The sequence below is a fragment of the Ursus arctos genome, unplaced genomic scaffold (genome assembly GCF_023065955.2).
Source record: "Ursus arctos isolate Adak ecotype North America unplaced genomic scaffold, UrsArc2.0 scaffold_18, whole genome shotgun sequence".
In the NCBI taxonomy this organism is placed as follows: Eukaryota; Metazoa; Chordata; class Mammalia; order Carnivora; family Ursidae; genus Ursus; species Ursus arctos.
Genome location: NW_026622852.1, coordinates 13250508 through 13271684, shown reverse-complemented (window position 1 = coordinate 13271684; position 21177 = coordinate 13250508). Strand labels below are relative to the sequence as shown.

General features: G+C 35.9%; 1 protein-coding gene across 6 annotated transcripts in view; it reads right to left on the bottom strand.

Annotated features, from left to right (window-relative positions):
• Window positions 1-21177, bottom strand: part of DENND4C (DENN domain containing 4C) — a 121606-nt gene that overhangs the window by 58346 nt on the left and 42083 nt on the right. For all 6 annotated transcript variants that reach the window (XM_048222944.2, XM_048222943.2, XM_048222945.2 and 3 more), the window contains 6 exons: window positions 20674-20843; window positions 11323-11561; window positions 9147-9213; window positions 8034-8092; window positions 7044-7188; window positions 3645-3820 (listed from right to left, as the gene is read on the bottom strand). In XM_048222944.2, coding sequence (XP_048078901.1) covers window positions 3645-3820; window positions 7044-7188; window positions 8034-8092; window positions 9147-9213; window positions 11323-11561; window positions 20674-20843 — 856 coding nt within the window. The remainder of the gene's footprint in view (window positions 1-3644; window positions 3821-7043; window positions 7189-8033; window positions 8093-9146; window positions 9214-11322; window positions 11562-20673; window positions 20844-21177) is intronic.

Here is a 21177-nt window from a genome sequence, read left to right as displayed (position 1 = left end):
TAATTCACACACAATTCACCCACCTGAACCGTGGTACTTGATGGATTTTTAGCATATTCATAGAGCTGTGTAACAATCCACAATTTTAGAATATTTCCATCACCTCAAAAAGAAACCCTGCATCCCCCACCTCAGTCATTAACTTCCAATTCCCCCATCTTCCTATTCCGACGCAATCACTAATCTACGTTCTCTGTCTATAGATCTGCCTTGGACATTTAGTATAAATGAGATCATATAAGCTCTTTTAGCACAAATGTTTTCAAGGTTCACTGATGTTTAAGACAACCTAATTTTATTTTATTTTATTTTTAGATTTTATTTATTTGACAGAGAGAGCACGCACAAGCAGGGGGAGCAGCAGGCAGAGGGAGAAGCAGGCTCCCCATTGAGCAAGGAGCCCCATCTGGAACTCAATCCCAGGACTCTAGGATCACGACCTGAGCTGAAGGCAGACGCTTAACTGACTGAGCCACCCAGGTGTCCCTTAAACAACTTGATTTTATTTTATTTTATTTAAAGATTTTTACTTTTTGTTTTTTTTTTTAAAGATTTTATTTATTTATTCGACAGAGAGAGAGACAGCCAGCGAGAGAGGGAACACAAGCAGGGGGAGTGGGAGAGGAAGAAGCAGGCTCATAGCGGAGGAGCCTGATGTGGGGCTCGATCCCACAACGCCGGGATCACGCCCTGAGCCCAAGACAGACACTTAACCGCTGTGCCACCCAGGCGCCCCTGAACAACCGGATTTTAAAGCCATAAGATAGTGTTATACTAGCAAGAGTCTAAAACAGACCAAAGGAACAGAGTAATAAGTGTATTATAAATATAAATTGATTTGCAAATTAATATATAATATGGAATTGTAAAATATAAAATATGTATAAATGTAAAATATAAAAATTGATATGCAATGGTGTTGACACTAAAGACCACTGGGAGGAGATGAACTGGTTATCCAATATACAGTGCTATGAGAGAGATTTATTCAGGTAAGAAAAATGAAATGGTACTTCTATGTCATGTCATACAGTAATATCAAGTTCAACTGAATTAAGGCCCTTAAGTGAGAAGGGCAAAACCTTACAAATTTAAGAACATCCACAATAGGGGTGCCTGACTGGCTCAGTCAGTAGAACATGTGACTCTTGATCTCAGGGTTGTGAGTTTGAGCCCCTATGTATGGTGTGGAGTTTACTTAATATAAAAAATTTTAAAAAAGAAAAAGAAAGAAAGACTATCCAGAATAGTATTTCATGACCTCAAGGCAGAGGATTTCATATACAAGAACCAAAAACAGCAATCAATAAAAAGAAACTGATAAATCTGATCAATTAACACAAGCTTCCGCTCATCAAAGCACACCATAAACAGAATGCAAGTACAAGTCACAGTGCGGGAGAAGCTGTTTGCAAAGCATATAACAGACCAAGAATTAGCCAGGTTATATAAAGAAGTGATACAAATCAAAAGAAAAAGACAAACAAGCTAACAGAAAAATGCACCAAAAAAAGGAAAATCCAATTCACAGAGAGGAAAATCAAAGGGCAAAAGAAATTAAAATGCCCCATTTGCTACTAATTAGGGAAATATGAATTAAAGACACAATGAGATCCCATTACCATCAAATTAATTTTAAAGTCTGACCATAACAAGTATCGGCAAGGACTAGAACAAAGAGAATTCTCATTTGCTTCCAAAGAGGAGTTAAACTTGGAAAAGTAATATGGCATTAGCTATGTCTACAAACCATGCTTCGGGAGAATTCCTGCCCATGGACTCAAAGAAATATGCACAATAATAATCAGAGAAGCCTTGTTCAAAATTACAAAACACATAGGTACAATCTAAATACCCAGCAACACTGTTAAACCCTAAAAATGAAGTAGAGCTACATGTCTCAACACAGATGAACCCCAAAAGAATGCCAAGTACAAAAGCAAGTCACAGGAAACTATACAAACAAAAAAATTTTAAAACATGCAAAACTAAATATCATTTAAACAAATACATGTATAATAAATGTTTCGAAAACACATGGAAATGATCATGACAAACACCAAATTCAAGATAACAGTAAATCAGGAGCAAAATTATTTTGCAGAGGACTATCCAGGGTTTCAAATTCACTGGCAATATTCTATTCCTTAATTTGCATTATGGATACATGGGAGTTAATTTACATTATTCTTTATAATTCTTGGGTATCTAGAACATTTCATAATTATTTAAGTACAACTGAGCAAAGAGTTCAAAGTTATTTTAGAAAACAAAGTTTCTGATCAACAGAAATATTTCAGAAGTTACTTAAAACTGGGAAAAATTAAGAATCTCCATAATATTATTTTATTCAGAATAGTAATTAAAGTAAGGCAAACATCTGAGTTAAACTTCATAAATAATCATTTCCAAAAGCACCACAATGTATACAACCCTAAAATAATTGTTTTTCAGGGATAGCAGCTAAAAAACAACAAAATGTGTGCTACAGGAAATATTCAGTGGTTCATTACTTCAAGGCTATAAATAAGTCTAAGTATACGTAGTAAAGAGCTACCATAATTACACAGTTTCAAAAATAAATGGCAGATCCATTTCAAAAACATTTTAAGTGATAGCAAATGTTTTCCTCCTTCTTTACATATTCCTTTGGTTCATTTAGGGATAGTTTCCCAACCTATTCCATTGCTTTTACCACTGAAGTCTCATCACAATTCTTACCCCATTTATTTTCTGCAAATCTCAAACAGTAAAGAACAAAAAAACTCCAGGATCTAGAGTTTGGCACCAAGGCTAAGGAATTTTCAACAATTACTGCCCTTTCCCACTTTTTTTTCCAAGGGGGTTTGGGGGCGGGGACTAGCTCTTGAGCACTGACCCAGAGCTGCTTTTATTAATGTTATACTCTCCTCTCTGAATCCCCAGTTACACCACTGCTGTACATTTTATCACCTCCAGTAAACACAAAGTATGACTGATTTTTAGTATAAACTTCTCTGCAATAAGGGGCGCCTGGCTGGCTCAGTCTGTTAAGTGTCTGTCTTCAGCTCAGATCCTGATCCCAGGTCCTAGAATCGAGCCCCATGTCCGGCTCCCTGGTCAGCAGGGAGTCTGTTCTTCTCCTTCTGCTCCCCCCCTTTCCCCGCTCATGCTCTCTTTCTCTCTCAAACAAATAAAATCTTTTAAAAAAATTATCTGCAATAAAACAGATCCCTAAAAAATTCAAATCTTGACAACTAATGAAATGGCGTAACATTATCCTATATTCTAACTAAACTCAAACAGGTAAACTCATTTTTTCAAAGCTTACGTATGAATTTTGAATTAAACCTAGAAAGCGTATCATCTCTTGAGCTCTGAAAGCAGTGTTTAACTTTTTTTTTCAAATCCATATTCTCTTTTGACAAACATAAATATTTTCTGCCTATTGCCAACATTATTACCAAAATATACACTAATGTTGAACATGTTCTTTTCCAAACTTTCCAGAATTCTGATAGTTGCCATCACTGAGAATTACTGTATTAAAGATGAAAACTTATGAACAACATTAAAAATAGCATACTTCTAGATTCTGTCAATAAGCTGTAACTACAGATGGGGGAAAATATAAATGGGAGATAATATAAAAAGAATCAACTTACACATATAGCATGTTTGTATCCAAGTCAATGCAAACAACATCCTGTGGTGGGTCATGAAGATCAAAATACCTTGAGTCAACTCCAACTATAAATGGTAAAGGTGCACTAAGGACTGCCGCCAGTGAAAGAGGACAAAGGGGAATATACGGGCACTGCCACTGAAATGGAAAGATCATCTGGGGAAAAAGTTTTAAAAAATTAACCAAATTTGAAATTTGCAATGAAAAGCATGTAATTAACTATTACTGAAAGGGACCATTAAAAAGCAGTGAAGTGTAGTTTCTTTTACCTTACACTTCATTCCAAAAACTAAATGGCTATAAAATATTACTTAGCAGTACTATGAACCAATGTGATTAAAATCTTCAAGCGTGACAATTATCACAAGCACAATAAAAATGCTTATAGCTCTTTGCGTGTTAATTCTTATAATGCCATATAAAACCCACATCCACATTTTTAGAAAAAGTCAAAGCAGAGAGAGAAAACTGCCCCCCAAAATTATAAAACAAATTCATGATCTTTAACTCTTATGCACTTCATCCATCTATTAATTCTCAAAGTAACCTTTGACTAAAATCCAACTAAGAGCTTCAAGGACTGAAAAATATTAAAATGATTCTCTTAAAAATGTAATAGTAAACTAAACATTTCAATAAAAAAATTTCCTAACTGCTCAAATAAACACAAAATGATTCAACTTCACTGAAGTTTGGCATCTTAAAAAAATACTAGTCAATATAAAACATGCCTCAAGAATCTTTATAAAGCTCTACCTTGTGTCATATGTGCTTTAAAAAAAAGACAAGTTTTGATAAATCAAAAAACAGACTAAAATTTCAATTATCAGCTAATATGAAAATTCTAATCACTGATGATAAAATTTTTCCTCTACTACAAAAATCCTTGCTATACCTTATCCATCATCACTCCCCCCAAAGAAATGCCTATAGCATTTATTACATCTGCTGGTTATTCCAGATGCTTGTTCAGGGTAGGATTTTGTCTTCAATCATTTATTTATTTATCAAATATTTCCGCACTTATTATGAGCCAAGCACTATTCTAGATAAGGCTACAACAGTGACTAAAACAAAGATCTCTGCCCTCCTGAGGTTTACAGTTTAGCAAAAGAGTCAGGAAACTTTTTTCTGTACAAGAAAAATAGGCAGGGGCGCCTGGATGGCACAGCGGTTAAGCGTCTGCCTTCGGCTCAGGGCGTGATCCCGGCGTTCTGGGATCGAGCCCCACGTCAGGCTCCTCCGCTGTGAGCCTGCTTCTTCCTCTCCCACTCCCCCTGCTTGTGTTCCCTCTCTCGCTGGCTGTCTCTATGTCTGTCGAATAAATAAATAAAATCTTTAAAAAAAAAAAAAAAGAAAGAAAAGAAAAATAGGCAATACTTTAGGCCTTGTGAGCCATATTGTCTCTCACAAATGTTTAACTTTGTCTCCATGCATGAAAGCAGTCACACACAATATGTAAATAAATGACCTATGTTCCAGTAAAACTTTATTTACAAAAACAGGTGGCAAGGAGGATTTGACCAGTGGGCCATAGTTTGCCACCACCTACCTGGTCTAGCAGAAAGAGGCAGAAAATACACAGAGGACACAATAAAAAAATATATACATACACCCTATCATGAAGTGCTAAGTGCTATGGAAAAGGAAAAAGGAAAGCCAAGTGAAGGGGATGAGAGTTCAGAATAGGAAGGGGGAAGCAGGTTATATTATTAAACAGGCCAAATAGGGTAGACTTCATTAAGAAAGTGACAACTGAGTCTAGACCTGAAGGAGGGATCTAGGAGATATCTACAAGAGTGCTTTTGAGAGAAGGAACAGCTGGAGCAAAAGCTTAAGGTATGGGGCCTGCCTAATATACTCAGGAGTAGCTTGTGTGCTGGAGCCTCGTAAGCAAGGGGGCAGAGGAGCAGAAATCAGATCAGAGGGCAGACAGACAGAGCCACTCCCACAGGACCTTGCAAGGACTTCAGATACCTACAGTGAAAAACTATTTTCCATTCAAAAAAAAGTACATTACACCTGCAATTACGTAAAAAAATTTTTAAAACAAAAGTAACAGCAAAATGTGACACGCTTGTATTCGACTCTGACTTTTACAGCTCAATCATAAAGAGGGTCATTTTTCAATGTTTGCCATGGGGCTCCATTAATTCTTCAATACTCTTTGATATTCAAATCATTCTCCTCCTGAAGAACTTATCCTGTCATCATTCCCTTCCATTTTCTCTTCTTTAAATGGTAAATTGCCAATCTTCACTTACAATGGTTTTGCATGCCAATTCAGGCAGTTCTCCAACATCAGTTACATAAATTTCATGCAATCTTGCATTTTCCATAAGATTTCCAATTACACATTACAATTTTTCCACCTGTTCTTGCACTGTATTGCTGAAATCAATCAAGAGACTGGGCCACAAAGATTCTGACCAAGGAACATAGGTAAACACTAATGTTTTACAGGAAGGAGTGGGAACTTTCTAACACTGTTCAGTTCATTAACAAATATTTTCACATTACAATGGCTTTTGCTTTCGTATGCAACTGTGGAGATTTGGAAAATTAATACATAATGAGGATCTCTGCTACCCATAAACTATCTGACATTGGTTTCTTTAGTTTTCAGTCATAGTAGCATTTCTCTGACCAAATTAAGATCTTGGAAACATATCCCATTTGTTGATTTAACAGGTATTTACTGAGTGCTTACTTACTCCATGCTATTAAGCTGTGGTAAGTGCTGAGGACACAAGGATAATAAAATGTAATTTTTAAAATGTAACTTGCGTGGAAATAAGGAGAGTCAACTATTTGAAATGAAACATAAAATGAAAAATAAAGTTGGAGAAATGACATCCAAAATTCTATACTATAATCTATAAAGTCCTACATGATCAGACATCTAATTGCAATGGGAAGCCTTCAAAAAACAGAGGAAGACTTGATTTTATTTATGTTTTACATTAATAGCTAAGCATCTGTACATTATCCTAGTTCACAATCATTTAGAATTTCCTATGTTATGGCTCACAATGATTAAAAGTTAAAACTGGGAGTAATTAATTGTAATTCATTTGCATAATTTTAGGGCAGATGTAATTGGCCAGAGCCTCCTGTTTAATAAGCTTCATTCACAAGTTTTGCTATGTAATCACAGAGTCTCTGAAGTACTCTAATATATTAAAAATCAGAAATTGAAATTTTCTCTCAAATAGAAACCACCTTTTTTTTCTTTAGACTTACTATGTCTCTTTGCCACTCTATTATATTTGTTAAACATTTCCTGGTAATTTCAAAGTTGCTTTCATTGAAGGAAATTTCCCTTTAGAGTAAAAATTCTGTCAGTTATCCTGTACTGCAAGGACAATTCTATACTTACAGCTACAACAGCTTCAGCTACTCCAGTCAACACAGCTGGCCTAAGAGAATGCAGCAGAATCTTACTCTCAAGTAAAACAAAGAGCAGCAGTGTTGCACAATTCTCAGGACCCAGATTCATTAACAAGGTGCTGAAGTCGGCTCCACTAGGAGAAAAGAGAAAAAGATGATTATGAACTATTTCGCTAAAATATGTTAAGATTTGCTTATTAAATTATTTCCTAAATATTAACAGATTGAGAAGCTAGTGCTAATTTCAAGTGTTGATTTAGTTATCACCGAGAAGTAGCACATTTAATGAGAGAGTATATAACAGTATGAATCAAATTCATCCTTTGGTAACAAAGGGGAGTTTATCAGGGAAGATTTTCCCAAAGAACCATTTGAGCTGAGCTCAAAAGAATGGAAGTTAGGGAGAAGCCAACATACGCAGAGGCAATAAAGCAAGAAAAAGCTACCATCATTTCCACAAAATTGAAACACACTTATTGTGACTAAAGCATAGTAAAAAAGGGGCAAAAGATTATGTCAAAATAGAAACAACACAATTACATTTGCCTTCTCGAAAGGACACACAGCTGCAGTGTGGATAAAGAAATGAAGGAAGAACAAAAGGGTACCAACTAAAACGTTAATAATGAAGTTGTCCAGGTAAGAGATCACACTATCCTGGACTAGAAGCTAACAGATTTGAGATGTTTGAGGAGGTTAAAATCAGTTCACCTTGAATATTTAGCTAGGAACTGGATAGGAGGAGGGGAGAGGAAAAGAAAAGGGATGTACTCCCTACACCCAATCTTTCAACGCTCTTTAATATTCCCTTTTTAAAACACTGGATGGCCCACCATCCATCCAGCTATCAAAGATAGAAACATTAAGGTTATCCTTATGTAAAAGATAATACTTAACTTTATTATCCTAGCCCTTAAAATATTTTAAAGCATTCTTCTCCCAAATGAATGAGTATATCATTTTAGATACTAGTAATTACCTTAGTGGTAAAGGTGTAGAAACTGGCTGTGATAATATTAACGCATCATGGACTGAAAGCTTCCAAAAAAAAAAAAAAAGAATTAATCAAGCCAATCTTGAAACCTAAATATTTATATCAAGGTTAATACAGAATACAGAAGGTAGTTTAACATGCAGACTGACATAGTTTTTGAAATGTACTACGATATAAAACAATAGCTGTATTTACTCAGAGGTATTATTTTAGTTCTGTTAAATTAAATGGTTAATTCAATTGAATTTTGATTCAGTTAACTGTTTAAAATACAGTTATTTTAAAATTATGAAATAACTGCTTTTTAAAAGCTTCAAGTTTATTTACTCTATAGACTGGCAGGCATTTGGCGATTGATTACTATATATTAATACTTGCTGAAATACATACTTGAACTGAAGTACATTCAAGATTAACAATATTTGACTTAACGCCACCATATAATGTTGATAACATCTTAGAAAACAATTTTAAAATGGCCTCTCTACAGATCAGTACTGCTCAAAGTGCCAGTCTGCAAACTGTCACTGGTCCAGGAAAAGAGCATATATAAATGGAGAGTAAGACATTTAGAAACTTTAATGGCAATGGGACACTGCTCCCACCACCAAGTACGTGATCAGAGGACTCCTATCCTTGCACAGGGTACAGACATGTTCATGTCTACACTGCTCACATGGTAAGGTGCACATTTCAAAAGCTGTAAACTTATATAGGTCTGCCAATGACTGGAAATAAAAAGAAACTGGTCCTGTAACATAGAAAGTCTGAAGACCACTGTCATAGACTATCTCACTTTTTCCCTCCAACCACGAATCACTTCATATTTAATATTAGCTGCTCTGATTTAAAAACATGCCAATAACACAATTCTAGGTTTTACATTATCATGCATAGACCAATGATGATAATGTCATGAATCAAAGGCTGTAATTATTCCCATTCTGTACACCCAAATAAAAGATAAAATACAGGAAATTCAGGACTTTATGAACACATGGTGCTCCACTTCAAACTCAAAGGGCCATAGAATCTACTCTGCAATGACTAGAATGACCATATGCAGAGCTTCCCTCAAATGTATTTGTTTCTGATTACCTGTACAAGGATTCTTGGTCTTTGTGGTGAAGGAAAAGGGATGTTTTGCATGAAGTGTGAAATGTGCCTGGAAAAAAATTTGAAATATAGATCATAATTACTTTTCTAAAATGCTTCATAGATTTTGACAAGTTTTAAATATCATTATAATATTCCCAATCTGACAAAACCACTTACCTAAAACTTACGTTAAATAAATTTATCTAGTATAAATAAACGTATTCATCCCACTAAACTTCTGAAATGCACAATGTATTTCCTGGTTAAAAGTCTATATTAATACACCCTAATATTGCCAGGAAAATAAGAACGACATAAATACAGTTTTCATAAAGAAGCTAATTTTTATTGTCTGGTTACCAGTGCTGGTATGGGGAGCAACTAACTGCAATACAATAAATTAAAACTAATACTGAATTTAATCCCAGTAATTAATTTAATTAAATATTAACTTAATCAATATAGTTCTTTTACTGTAACTTTGAGCAAACCACCTGCACTCTCTATTTCTCCTACAAATAATGCTTAAGTTTCTCCAAAGCTTTGAGCTCTTAGCAGCCACTAACTTGCAAAGTATTACTTCATCTGAGAAAAAATGCTGGTAACATACACTGATTTCATTTCCTCAAACTATTCATAGAACCTTAATTTTTCAAAAGGTTGCTAACTTGTCCCTACCATTAAGTTTTACTTCAAACAATTTTAAGTTAATCTGAAAGCTCAAAGTTAAATCTAGAACTATGAACTATTAGTTTGGTATCCCAAGAGTACAAAAGGAAAGCCAAATAATTGCCCCTACCTTTCCATTAATTAGTATGCTTTGCTCATATTCTTTTTGCTATAATGTGAAATTTCTGAAATTGTATGAAAAATCTGTTTATGCATACTATATTTCCATAAAGCCCTTGACACCTCTTGGTTTGTTAGGAGGATAAATAAATGATTACCCGTAATAGACAAAAGTCAGTGTGCCACTAGAAGTCAGAAAAAAAAAATTTTTTTTTTTTTTTTTAAGTATTCTCTGCACCCAACGTGGGGGCTTGAACCCATGACCCTGAGATCAAGAGCTGGATGCTCCACCAACTGAGCCAGCCAGACACCCCAAGATGTGGTTTTTAAAGACAGTGGCTTCTTAAGAAACAAAACAATGGATCATGGAGGAAGGGAGAGAAAAATAAAACAAGATGAAACCAGAGAGAGACAGACAAACCACAAGAGACTCTTAATCACAGGAAACAAATTGAGGGATGCTGGATGCGAGGGGGCTGTGGGGATGGGGTAACTGGGTGATGGACATTAAGGAGGGCATGTGATGTAATGAGCACTGGGTGTGATGTAAGATTGATGAACCTCTGGCCTCTACCTCTGAAACTAATAATAAACTGTTTGTTAATTAACTGAATTTAAATTAAAGAAAAGAAAAAAAAAACAAAAAATAAAAAAATAAAAGACAGCAGCTCCACATTTATTTTTCTTCCTTACAAAAGATTTCCATGACAGAGGGAATTACAAATAGAGTAGAAAATTAGGATCTCTCAATGCTCAAACCAAAACCTCATTTTTAGCATCAATTAACTCACCCTTATTAATTTCTACATCAGTTTAGAGATGCTTTATAGTCAGAACCAGGAATGTCCACTTGTATGGTTCAGGTGTATGTGTATAATAGCTATTTTTCTCGTTATTACAGAATGAATAGAAAGGACACACACAGTGCAATGTATGATGAGTTCCTTTTTCAGCTGAATTCTCAAGAGATTATTATTTGATTATCCTTTTTTTTTTTTTTTAAAGATTTTATTTATTTATTTGACACAGAGAGAGACAGCCAGCGAGAGAGGGAACACAAGCAGGGGGAGTGGGAGAGGAAGAAGCAGGCTCCCAGCGGAAGAGCCTGATGTGGGGCTCGATCCCAGAACGCCGGGATCATGCCCTGAGCCGAAGGCAGACGCTTAACGACTGAGCCACCCAGGCGCCCCTATTATTTGATTATCCTAACCACCACTCCTCAATGATTTAAAATCAATGATTCAAGTGAAGAAGGGAAGAAGCAAAAGTAAGGTGACTGTGACTCTTGTTCCCTTTGAACTTTTCTGCTTAAAGTCAGGTAAACAATGAAATGTACACACAGACAACCAGCTTTTCCACCAGGCATCTTTCTAATCATTATACATACTTTTCAATGGGAAGAGGATGTGGTCCAGACACAGAAAGTTTGTAGATAAACATGAGAAATTTTCTAAAAGCTTCAAAAAAAGGCCAGTGTGAGAGTAAACAAATGCATTTGTTTGAATTGATGGATTTGGAGACCACTTTTCTCTCCACAGGGGTCAACAGGCCCAGCTGCATTAGCTGTTTCTCTGTCAGAAGTTCCCGAGAGTAAGGTTCATAAAACTGGATGGCAGCTCCATATACCTACAGAGCAACAGAATTCCATTATAAGACTTGGGTTTGTTTTTTAAAATTTCTCTTTATCTCTCATTACAAAAGAAACACTAACTTAGAGTGGATATGACAGATAGATGATAAGAAATATAAAATGGTGCAGCTGCTGTGCAAAACAGCTTCTCCAAAATTTAAAAAATAATTACCACGTGATCCAGCAATTCCACTAATAAGAATATATCCAGAAGAACTGAAAGGAGGGACTTAAACAGATACTTGTACACCAGTGTTCATAGCAGCATTATTCACAATGGACAAATGCTGGAAACAACCCCAAAGTCCATCAGCAGATGAACGGATAAACAAAATGTGGTATATACATGCGATGGAATGTTATTCAGCCTTAAAAAGGAATGAAATTCTGATAGATACTGCAACACGGATGAACCTTAGAAACACTAAACTAAGTGAAGTAAGCCAGACACAAAAGTACAAATATTATGATTCCACTTATATGAGCTACCTAAAATAGGCAAATTCATAAAAAGTAGAATAGAGATTACCAAGAACCAGGGGTAGGGGTGGGGTAAGTTCCTGTTTAAGGTAACGAAAAAGTTCTGGAAACAGTGATACCTCTCTCTTATAAATCTTATAACTACTTAGTTGTGTATACACACACACACAATCACCACATATATGTAGTGTGTGTGTATCACATTAACCCTTGTCTTTGCAAATACAACACTCCTGGATACAACTATTTCAATGACCTCAAGAGATTTTTAACAAACAATATGACAAAAGCATCTCAATGAGGCTGTTGTTGTTTTCTACCAATCAAAGTAAATTTAGTACTCTTAAATGTTTGAAGATCTTAAAATTTTCATTTATATTTATTGCTTCCAATGAGAGAACTATAAATAATTCTTAGCTAAAGACTTCCCTTAGTTATAAGCAACCCAGTTAATATAGTATTGGCCTTCACTCGGTGCGTATTTTACTTATGTTCCAGATACTATGCTGGACACTTAACCTTCATTATCATTAATACGGTGGTTTTAAACTTATACCCTGTAGAATGAGGCCACAGATGTGTTTCTTGATCCACAAGAGTCAGCATTGGTTAGTTATACTTTTCAATAAACTGTTTTATCAAATTTCCTGAGTGCTTTTAATTTTTAAATTTCTACTATATTCATAGTTTCATTTACTTTTATTTCCTAATATCATTTCACCATCTTTATTTTAAATTATCATTATGTCATTATTACTGCTTTATACATTTTTTCAATTACATATATGTATGTATTCAATTATATATATATATATATATATATGTATTCAATTATATATATCTCGCATTACTTTCTCCCAGCCTGTGGCCTTCTTTTTCACCTTAAGGGTACTTTTTTTTTTTTTTTTTAAGATTTTACTTATTTATTTGAGAGAGAGAGAGCACAAAAGAGTACGAACGGGGGGAGGGAAAGAGGGACAAGTACATTCGAGGACCCTGAGATCATGCCCTGAGCTGAAATCAGATGCTTAACTGACTGAGCTACCCAGGAGCCCCTGGTATCTTCAAATAAACAGATTTTTTTTTATTCCAGTGGGGTTCTATTATTCATCTTTTTTTTTAAGGCTAGTACTTTTTTAAAATTTTAATTCCAGTATAGTTAACATACAGTGTTGTATTAGTTTCAAGTGTATAATACAGTGATTCGGCAATTCCATATATTACTGCTGCTTATCTGCTTATCAAGAGAAGTGTACTCTTCATTCCCTTTATCTATTTCACCCATCCTCCTACCCACCTCCCCTCTGGTAACCATCTGCTTGTTCTCTATAGATAAGAGTCTGGGTTTTTGGCTGGTCTCTTTTCCCCCCCTTCGTTCACTTGTTTTGTTTCTTAATTTCCACATATGAGTGAAATCATATGGTATTTGTCTTTCTCTGACTTATTTCACTTAGCATTATACTCTCTAGTCCATCCATGTTGTTGCGAATGGCAGGATTTCATTCTTTTTCTGGCTGAACAATATTCCATTGTATATATATACCACTTCTTTATCTATTCATCTATCAATGGACACTTAGACTGCTTCAATAATTTAAATACTACTGCAATAAACATAGGGGTACACATATCCCTTCTATTTTTAATTTTTTGAGGAAACTCCATACTGTCTTCCACAGTGACTGTACCAGTTTGCATTCCCACCAACAGTACACAAGGGTTCCCTTTTTCCCACATTCTCGCCAACACTTGTTTCTTGTGTTGATTTTAGCCCTTCTGACAGGTGTGAGGTGATATTTTATTGTGGTTTTGATTTGCATTTCCCTGATGACAAGTGATATTGAGTATCTTTTCACGTGCCTATTGGCCACCTCTATGTCTTCTTTGAAGAAACGTCTGTTGTCTTCTGCCTATTTTTAAATTGGTTTATTATGGTTTTTTTGCTGTTGAGTTGTATAGGTTCTTTACATACTTGGATACTAATCCTTTATCAGATATTTCATTTGCAAAGTATCTTCACCCATTCAGTAGACTGTCGTTTAGTTCTGTTGGCTGTTTCCTTTGCTGTGCAGTTTTTTATTTTGATGTAATCCCAGTAGCTTATTTTTGCTTTTGTTTCCCTTGCCTCAAGAGACATACATCTAGAAAAATGTTGTTACGGCCTATGTCAAAGAAATCACTACCTATAATCTCTTCAAGGATTTTTATGGTTTCAGGTCTCACATTTAGGTCTTTAACCCATTTTGAGTTTATTTTTGTGTATGGTTAAGAAAGTGATCTAGTTTCATTCTTTTGCATGTACCTGTCCAGTTTTCCCTACATCATTTGTTGAAAAGACTGTCTTTTTCCCATTGCATATTCTTGCCTTTGTTGAAAACTAATTGACCATGTAATTGTGGGTTTATTTCTGGACTTTCTATCCTGTTCCACTGATTTATGTGTCTGTTTTTGTGTCAGTACAATACTGTTTTGAGTACTACAGCTTTGCAATATAACATGAAATCTGGAATTGTGATATCTTCACCTTTGTTTTTTTTTTTTTTTTTCCAAGATTACTTTGGCTATAGAGGGTCTTTTGTGGGTTCCATACAAATTTGAGGATTGTTTGTTCTAGCTCCCTGAAAAATGCTGTTGGTATTTTGATAGGAGTTGCATTAAATCTGTAGATCACTTTGGGTAGTATCGACATTTTAACAATATTTGTTCTTCTAATCCATGAGCATAGGATGTCTTTCCAATTCTTTGCATCGTCTTCAATTCCTTTCATCAATATTTATACATTTCAGAGTATAAGTCTTTCACCACCTCGGTCATGCTTATTCCTAAGTATTTTATTATTTTTGGTGCAGGTGCAAATGGGGTTGCTTTTTTTAAATTTCTCTTTCGCTGCTTCATTATTAGTGTATAGAAATGCAACAGATTTCTGCGCATTGATTTTGTATCCTTCAGCTTTACTGAACGCCATTATCAGTTCTAGTAGATTTTTGGTGGAATCTTTATAGAGTTTTATATTTATAGCATTATGTCATCTGCAAATTACAAAAGTCTTACTTCTTCCTTGCTGATTTGGATGCCTTTTCTTTTTGTTGTGGGACTGCTGCAGCTAGGACTTACAATACTATGTTAAATAAGTGGTGAGACTGGACATCCTCTCTTGCTACTGACTTAGCGGAAAAGCACTCAGCTTTTCCCCACTGAGGATGATGTTCACTGTGGGTTTTTCATACATGGCCATTATTATGTTGAAGTATGTTCCCTATAAATCTACTCTATTGAGAGGTTTTATTATGAATGGATGTTGTACTTTGCGCCTACTGAAATGATCACATAGTTTTTATACTTTCTCTTATTGATGTGATATATTGCATTGATTGATTTGCAAATATTGAACCACCCCTGCATCCCCAGAATAAATACTTGATTGTGATGAATGATTTTTTTAATGTATTCTTAGATTCGGTTTGCTAATATTTTGTTGAGGATTTCTGCATCTATGTTCATCAGAGATATTGGCCTATAGTTCTCTTTTTTTGTACTGTCTTTATCTGGTTTTGGTACTGGCCCCATAGAATGAATTTGGAAGTTTTACTTCCTCTTCTATTTCTTGGAATACTTTGAGAATAGGTATTAACTCTTCTTTAAATGTTTGGTAGAATGAACCTGTGAAACTGTCTGGTCCTAGACTTTTGTTTGTTGGGAGTTTTTTGATTACTGATTCAACATCATTGCTGGTCATTGGTCTGTTCAAATTTTCTGTTTCTTCCTGATTCAGTTTTGGGAGGTTATATGCTTCCAGGAATTTAGCTGGGTTTTTCTAGGCTGACAAGTCTGTTGGCATATAATTTCCTAATATTCCCTTATAATTCTTTGTACTTCTATGATGTCAGCTGTTATTTCTCCTCTTTCATTTCTGATTTTATTTGAGGTTTTTTTTTTTTTTTTTTTTTTGAGGAATCTAAAATTTTATCAATTTTGTTGATCTTTTCAAAGGACCAGCTTCTGGTTTCATTGATATATACTACTGTTTATTCAGTTTCTGTATCGTTTATTTCTGCTCTAATCTTTATTATTTCCTTTTGCTGGTTTTGAGTTTTGTTTGTCCTTCTTTTTCCAGCTCCTTTAGGTGTGAGGTTAGGTTACTTGAGATTTTTCTAGCTTCTTGAGGTAGGTCTGTATGGTATTAAACTTCCCTCTTAGAACCACTTTTGCTGCATCTCAAAGATTTTAGACCGTCGTGTTTTCATTTTTATTTGTCTCTGTGAATTTTCTGATCTTTTCTTTGATTATCTGGTTGACTCATTCATTGTTTAGTAGCATGTTATTTGATCTCCACGCATTTATGCTCTTTTCCAGGTTTTTTCTTGTGGCTGATTTCCAATGTTTCATTCAAAGCCACTGTTTCCCTTGTTGATTTTCTGTTTGGATGATGTGTCCATTGACATAAGTGGTGTGTTAACGTACTTTACTATTATTGTTTTATTATCGATGAGTTCCTTTATGTTTGTCATTAACTGTTTTACATATCCGGGTGCTCCTATGTTGGGTGCATAAATATTTACAATTGTTATTAACTTCTTATTGGATTGTCCCCTTTAATAGTGTCCTTCTTTGGGCCTCCCAGGTGGCTCAGTCAGTTAAGCATCTGACGATTGATTTCTCTACAGGTCACTGATCTCAGGGTTGCTGAGATCAGGCTCTGTACCATGCGTGGAGCCTGCTTACGATTCTATTTTTCCCGCTCCCTCTTTACAAAAAAAAAAAAAAAAAAAAAAAAAATACACACACACACACACACACACACAAATAAAATGTATGGTGCCTTCTTTGTCTCTTGTTACAGTCTTTCCTTTAAAGTCTGTTTTATCAGGGCTCCTGGGTGGCTCAGTGGGTTAAGCACTTGCCTTTGGCTCAGGCCATGATTCCAGGGTCCTGGGATTGAGTCCCACATCAGGCTCCCTGCTCAACGGGGAGCCGGCTTCCCCCCTCCTGCTCCCCCAGCTTATTCTCTGTCAAATAAATAAATAAAATCTTAAAAAAAAAAATCTGTTTTATCCAACATAAGTATTGCTACCCCTGATTTCTTCTGACATCCATTTGCATGAGAAATGCTTCTCCACCCCTTTATTTTCAATCTGCAGGTGTCTTTAGGTCTGAAATAAGTCTCTTGTTGGCAGCATATAAATGGGTCTTGTTTTTTATCCATTCCGTCATACTTTTTCCTTTGAAGCATTTAGTCCATTTACATTCAAAGTAATCACTGACAGGTATGTATGTATTGCCATTTTGTTACTTGTTTTGCGGTTGTTTTTGTAGTTCTTCTCTGTTCCTTTCTCCCTTGCTCTCTTCTTACAATCATTGTCTTTCTTTAGTAATAACTTGGATTCCTTTCTCTTTATGTTTTGCATATCTATTTGTGGATTATGATTTGTGGTTACCATTAGGTTTTCATATAAGCACATAGCAGTCTATATTAAGTTGATGGTCGCTTAAGTTTATACTTATACGTCATACTTTACACCCCTTTATTTTGTAAGTCCCTTGACTGATTGTCACAGTTGTTTCACTTATGTTTACTGTTTTTATGCTTCCTACTTTTCTTACTTTCATTTATGGCCTTTCCGTCCCACTCAAAGAGTCCCATTTAACATTTCTGGTAGGGCTGGTTTAGTGGTCATGAACTCCTTTAACTTTTGTCTGGGAAACTCTTTCTCTCTCTTTCTATTCTGAATGATAACCTTGCTAGATACAGTACTCTTGGCTGCAGATTTTTCCCATTCAGCACTTCGAAAGTATCATGCCAGTCCCTTCTGGCCTGCAAAGTTTCTGCTAAAAAATCCGCTGACAGCCTATGTGGTTTCCCTTGTATGTAACTGTCTTCTTTTCTCTTGCTGCTTTTAAAATTTCTCTTTATCACTACTTTTTGCCATTTTAATTATTATGTATCTTAATAATAATAATTAATATGTATCTTAGTGTGGACCTCTTTGGGGTTATTTTGTGGGGTGATTTTGTTGGGACTTCACAATGTCTCCTAAATCTGGATTTCTATGTCCATCCCCAGATTTGGGAAGTTTTCAGCTATTATTTCTTCAATAAAATTTCTGCCCCCTTTTCTCTTTCTTCTTCTGGGATCCCTATAATGAGAATTTTATTATGCTTTTAGAGTCACTGAGTTCCCTAAGTCTATTCTCATTTTGCATAATTTTTTTCTCTCACCTGCTCAGCTTACTTACTTTCCATTACTCTATCCTCCAGGTCACTGTTTCATTCTTCTACTTCCTCTAGTCTGCTATTTATTTCATCTAGTGTTTTTTAATTTCAATTACTGTGTTCTTTATCTCCAAGTGGTTCTTTTTTATCTTTTTTAATAGTCTCACTGATGTCCTCCACTCTTTTCTCAAGTCCAGTAAGTATCTTTATGATCACTACTTTAAATTCTCTACCAGGAATATTACTTATCTCAGTTTTTCGCTTAGGTTTCTTGCTGTGGTTTTGTCCTGTTCTTTCATTTGGGGCATATTCCTATCTCTTCATTTCGTCTAACTCGTACCTGTTTCTGTGAGTTAGGAAAGTCACCTAAAGTCTCCTGCTCTTGAAAGTAATGGGTGGACCACAGAGTTTTAACAAGGTGCATGCTGGTCCTCTCCCACAGGGGACATGCCTCCACTGCCAAGACCAGCCATGGTGATTGGCAAAGTCCATGTTGGGGCCAGGGGGATGGCACACACAGTCCCCATTCGTTTTGTGCTGGTCCTCTTCCACAGGAGATGTGCTGGTGCTGCCAAGACCACAGCCAGCTGGGGCTGACCTACAAAGCACACACCAGTGGGGTGCTCAGTTTTAACAAGGTGCATGCATCCTCCACAGGAGGTAACCGGCCACTGCCACCAGGACCGAGGCCCCACAAAGTGCAGTCAGGAGACTTGGTGTTGGCAAGGTCTGTGCTTATCTTCTGGGGGAGGGGACTCACAGCATTAGGACGGAGGCAGGCCTGGCTGGTATTGGGGGGAGTGGGGGATGCAGTGTAATCAACTTAGATAGTGAATGGTTCCCAGAGGCAGCCATCTGTTTACACTGGGAGGTCGGGGGAGGGAAATGACACCTGCCACCTCCTCTGTTCAGGGAACCCTACCCCTAAAGACACACTCTGAGATGAATAAATAACTCTCCCTCCTCTATGTCCCAGGCATTTTTCAAACTGCTGCTTCTATGCTGTGTATCTGTGGACTGTTTGTTATGCTATCTCTTTAAGAGTAAGGACTCAGTTTCCTATCACTCACCCTGTCCTAGAACCTAGCCTGCTGATTTTTAAAGTTCCAGGCTTTAAGTCACACTGGTTGGAAGAACTCATGAAATTCAGCCCCTCTGGTTTTCAAAGCCAAATATTATGGGGATTCATCTTACCCACACAAGAGGGGCTCCTCAGCATGACAGTCTCCCCTCTCCAGGCTGATGTCCTTCCCTCCCACAGACAGTCCACGCATGGCCCTTTAACTATCAACCACTTCTCTGCCCTTCCTACCCTCTTTCATGTGGCCTCTTCTCTACCTTCAGTTGTGGAGTTTGTTCTGCCCGTCTCCACACTGTTTTCTGAGTTATTTACAGTGATGTGAGTGTTACCTAGATGTATGAATGGGATGAGGTGAGCCTCTGGTTCTCCTACTCTGCCATCTTCAGCAAAGTCTGGCTAGTACTTTCTATATGCTGTGAAATTGATCTTTGCTTACTCCCTCCATTTTAATATATTATTTGTCTTCTGAGCCTCATTGTTGTCATTGAAAAATTAGCCAACAATCTAATAGTTGTCCCTTTAAAAATAAGTATGTCTTTTCTTTCTGGTTGCTTTTTTTTCTTTGGTGTTCTATGGTTTCACTATAATATGAACCTTTCTGCTGAAGGTTACTGAAAACGACCAACCAATATCCCTTAAAATGCTGCCTCTCCCTTTTCTAATCTCTCCTTCTGGAAGTCATTAAATACCCACTGGTCCTTTTGATTCTATCCTCTACATTTTTAAACTCTTTTAGAAGTTTTTATTTGCCACATTTGAGGTAACCTATCTTGCACTTCATTAATTTCCCCTACATGTATGTCTTATCTGCTGTTCAAACCATTCAGTGACTCTAATTTAAAGGACCATATTTTTCATTTCTAGATGTCTGATTCTCTTCCCAGTCTGTTTACTCATTTCACAAAATACACTGTTCTTCCCTGATTTTTTGACATCTTGAATCATTTCAATTATATATTTAATTTATATTTTTAATGTTGTCATTGTATCAATTCAATATCTTCAGGGTCTAATCCAGCTTTGTACTGTATCTTGCTGATTCTTCCTATGGTATTTATGTCTTCTAACTTATACTATAATATCATCTTGAGGCTTGGGTTTTGTGGGTATCTCTCCAGAAAGACTTTATATTTGCTTCTGTAGAAGCTCCAGAGGTAGCTGCATCCTGATGCCAATCTTCATGGTGACTTCTCACCTTGGGCACTATAGTACAAATTTAATCCAAAATATATTGTGGCCAAATAATCCTAACATTCAAATAAACTTACATCATATTAATTATTTTACGGGATAAAAACACGGACGATATAGGTTTAATAAAAGAGGAAAAAATATACCTTTTCAGCAGAAGAACCTGTGAGGACAAAAGTTGAAAAAACTGGAAGTGGGTATTTAGTCTGAGGATCCCAACATTCAATAGTAGCTCCCATGGGAAGGCAGAAGAGAGGTACAGATTCTGAGAGCGGAAATGACTCATAATCATCTTCTGGATATCTAAAAATTAAACCTTTTGGAGAAAGGAGGCAATATTAAAATTTTTTTAATAGCTATTTTCCCAGAAGTCATGTGATACATATTAACAGGATATTTTAATAGCAAATTGCATGAAAATATTCATGTGTGAAATTTCCTTTTTCTCTTGCCATACCAGGAATTTAAATAAATTAACAAGTTTACCCTTTATTTTTTACTCATGGACCTATAGTTCATCATAACATTAAAATGTACTAAATAGACAAATTAAAACTCTATTCGACAGGATCACCAATCTTAATATATTGTCTTCTACATACCACAGCATCCTATAGAGAGTGGTAAGGAACATGCAGGAAAATTTACCA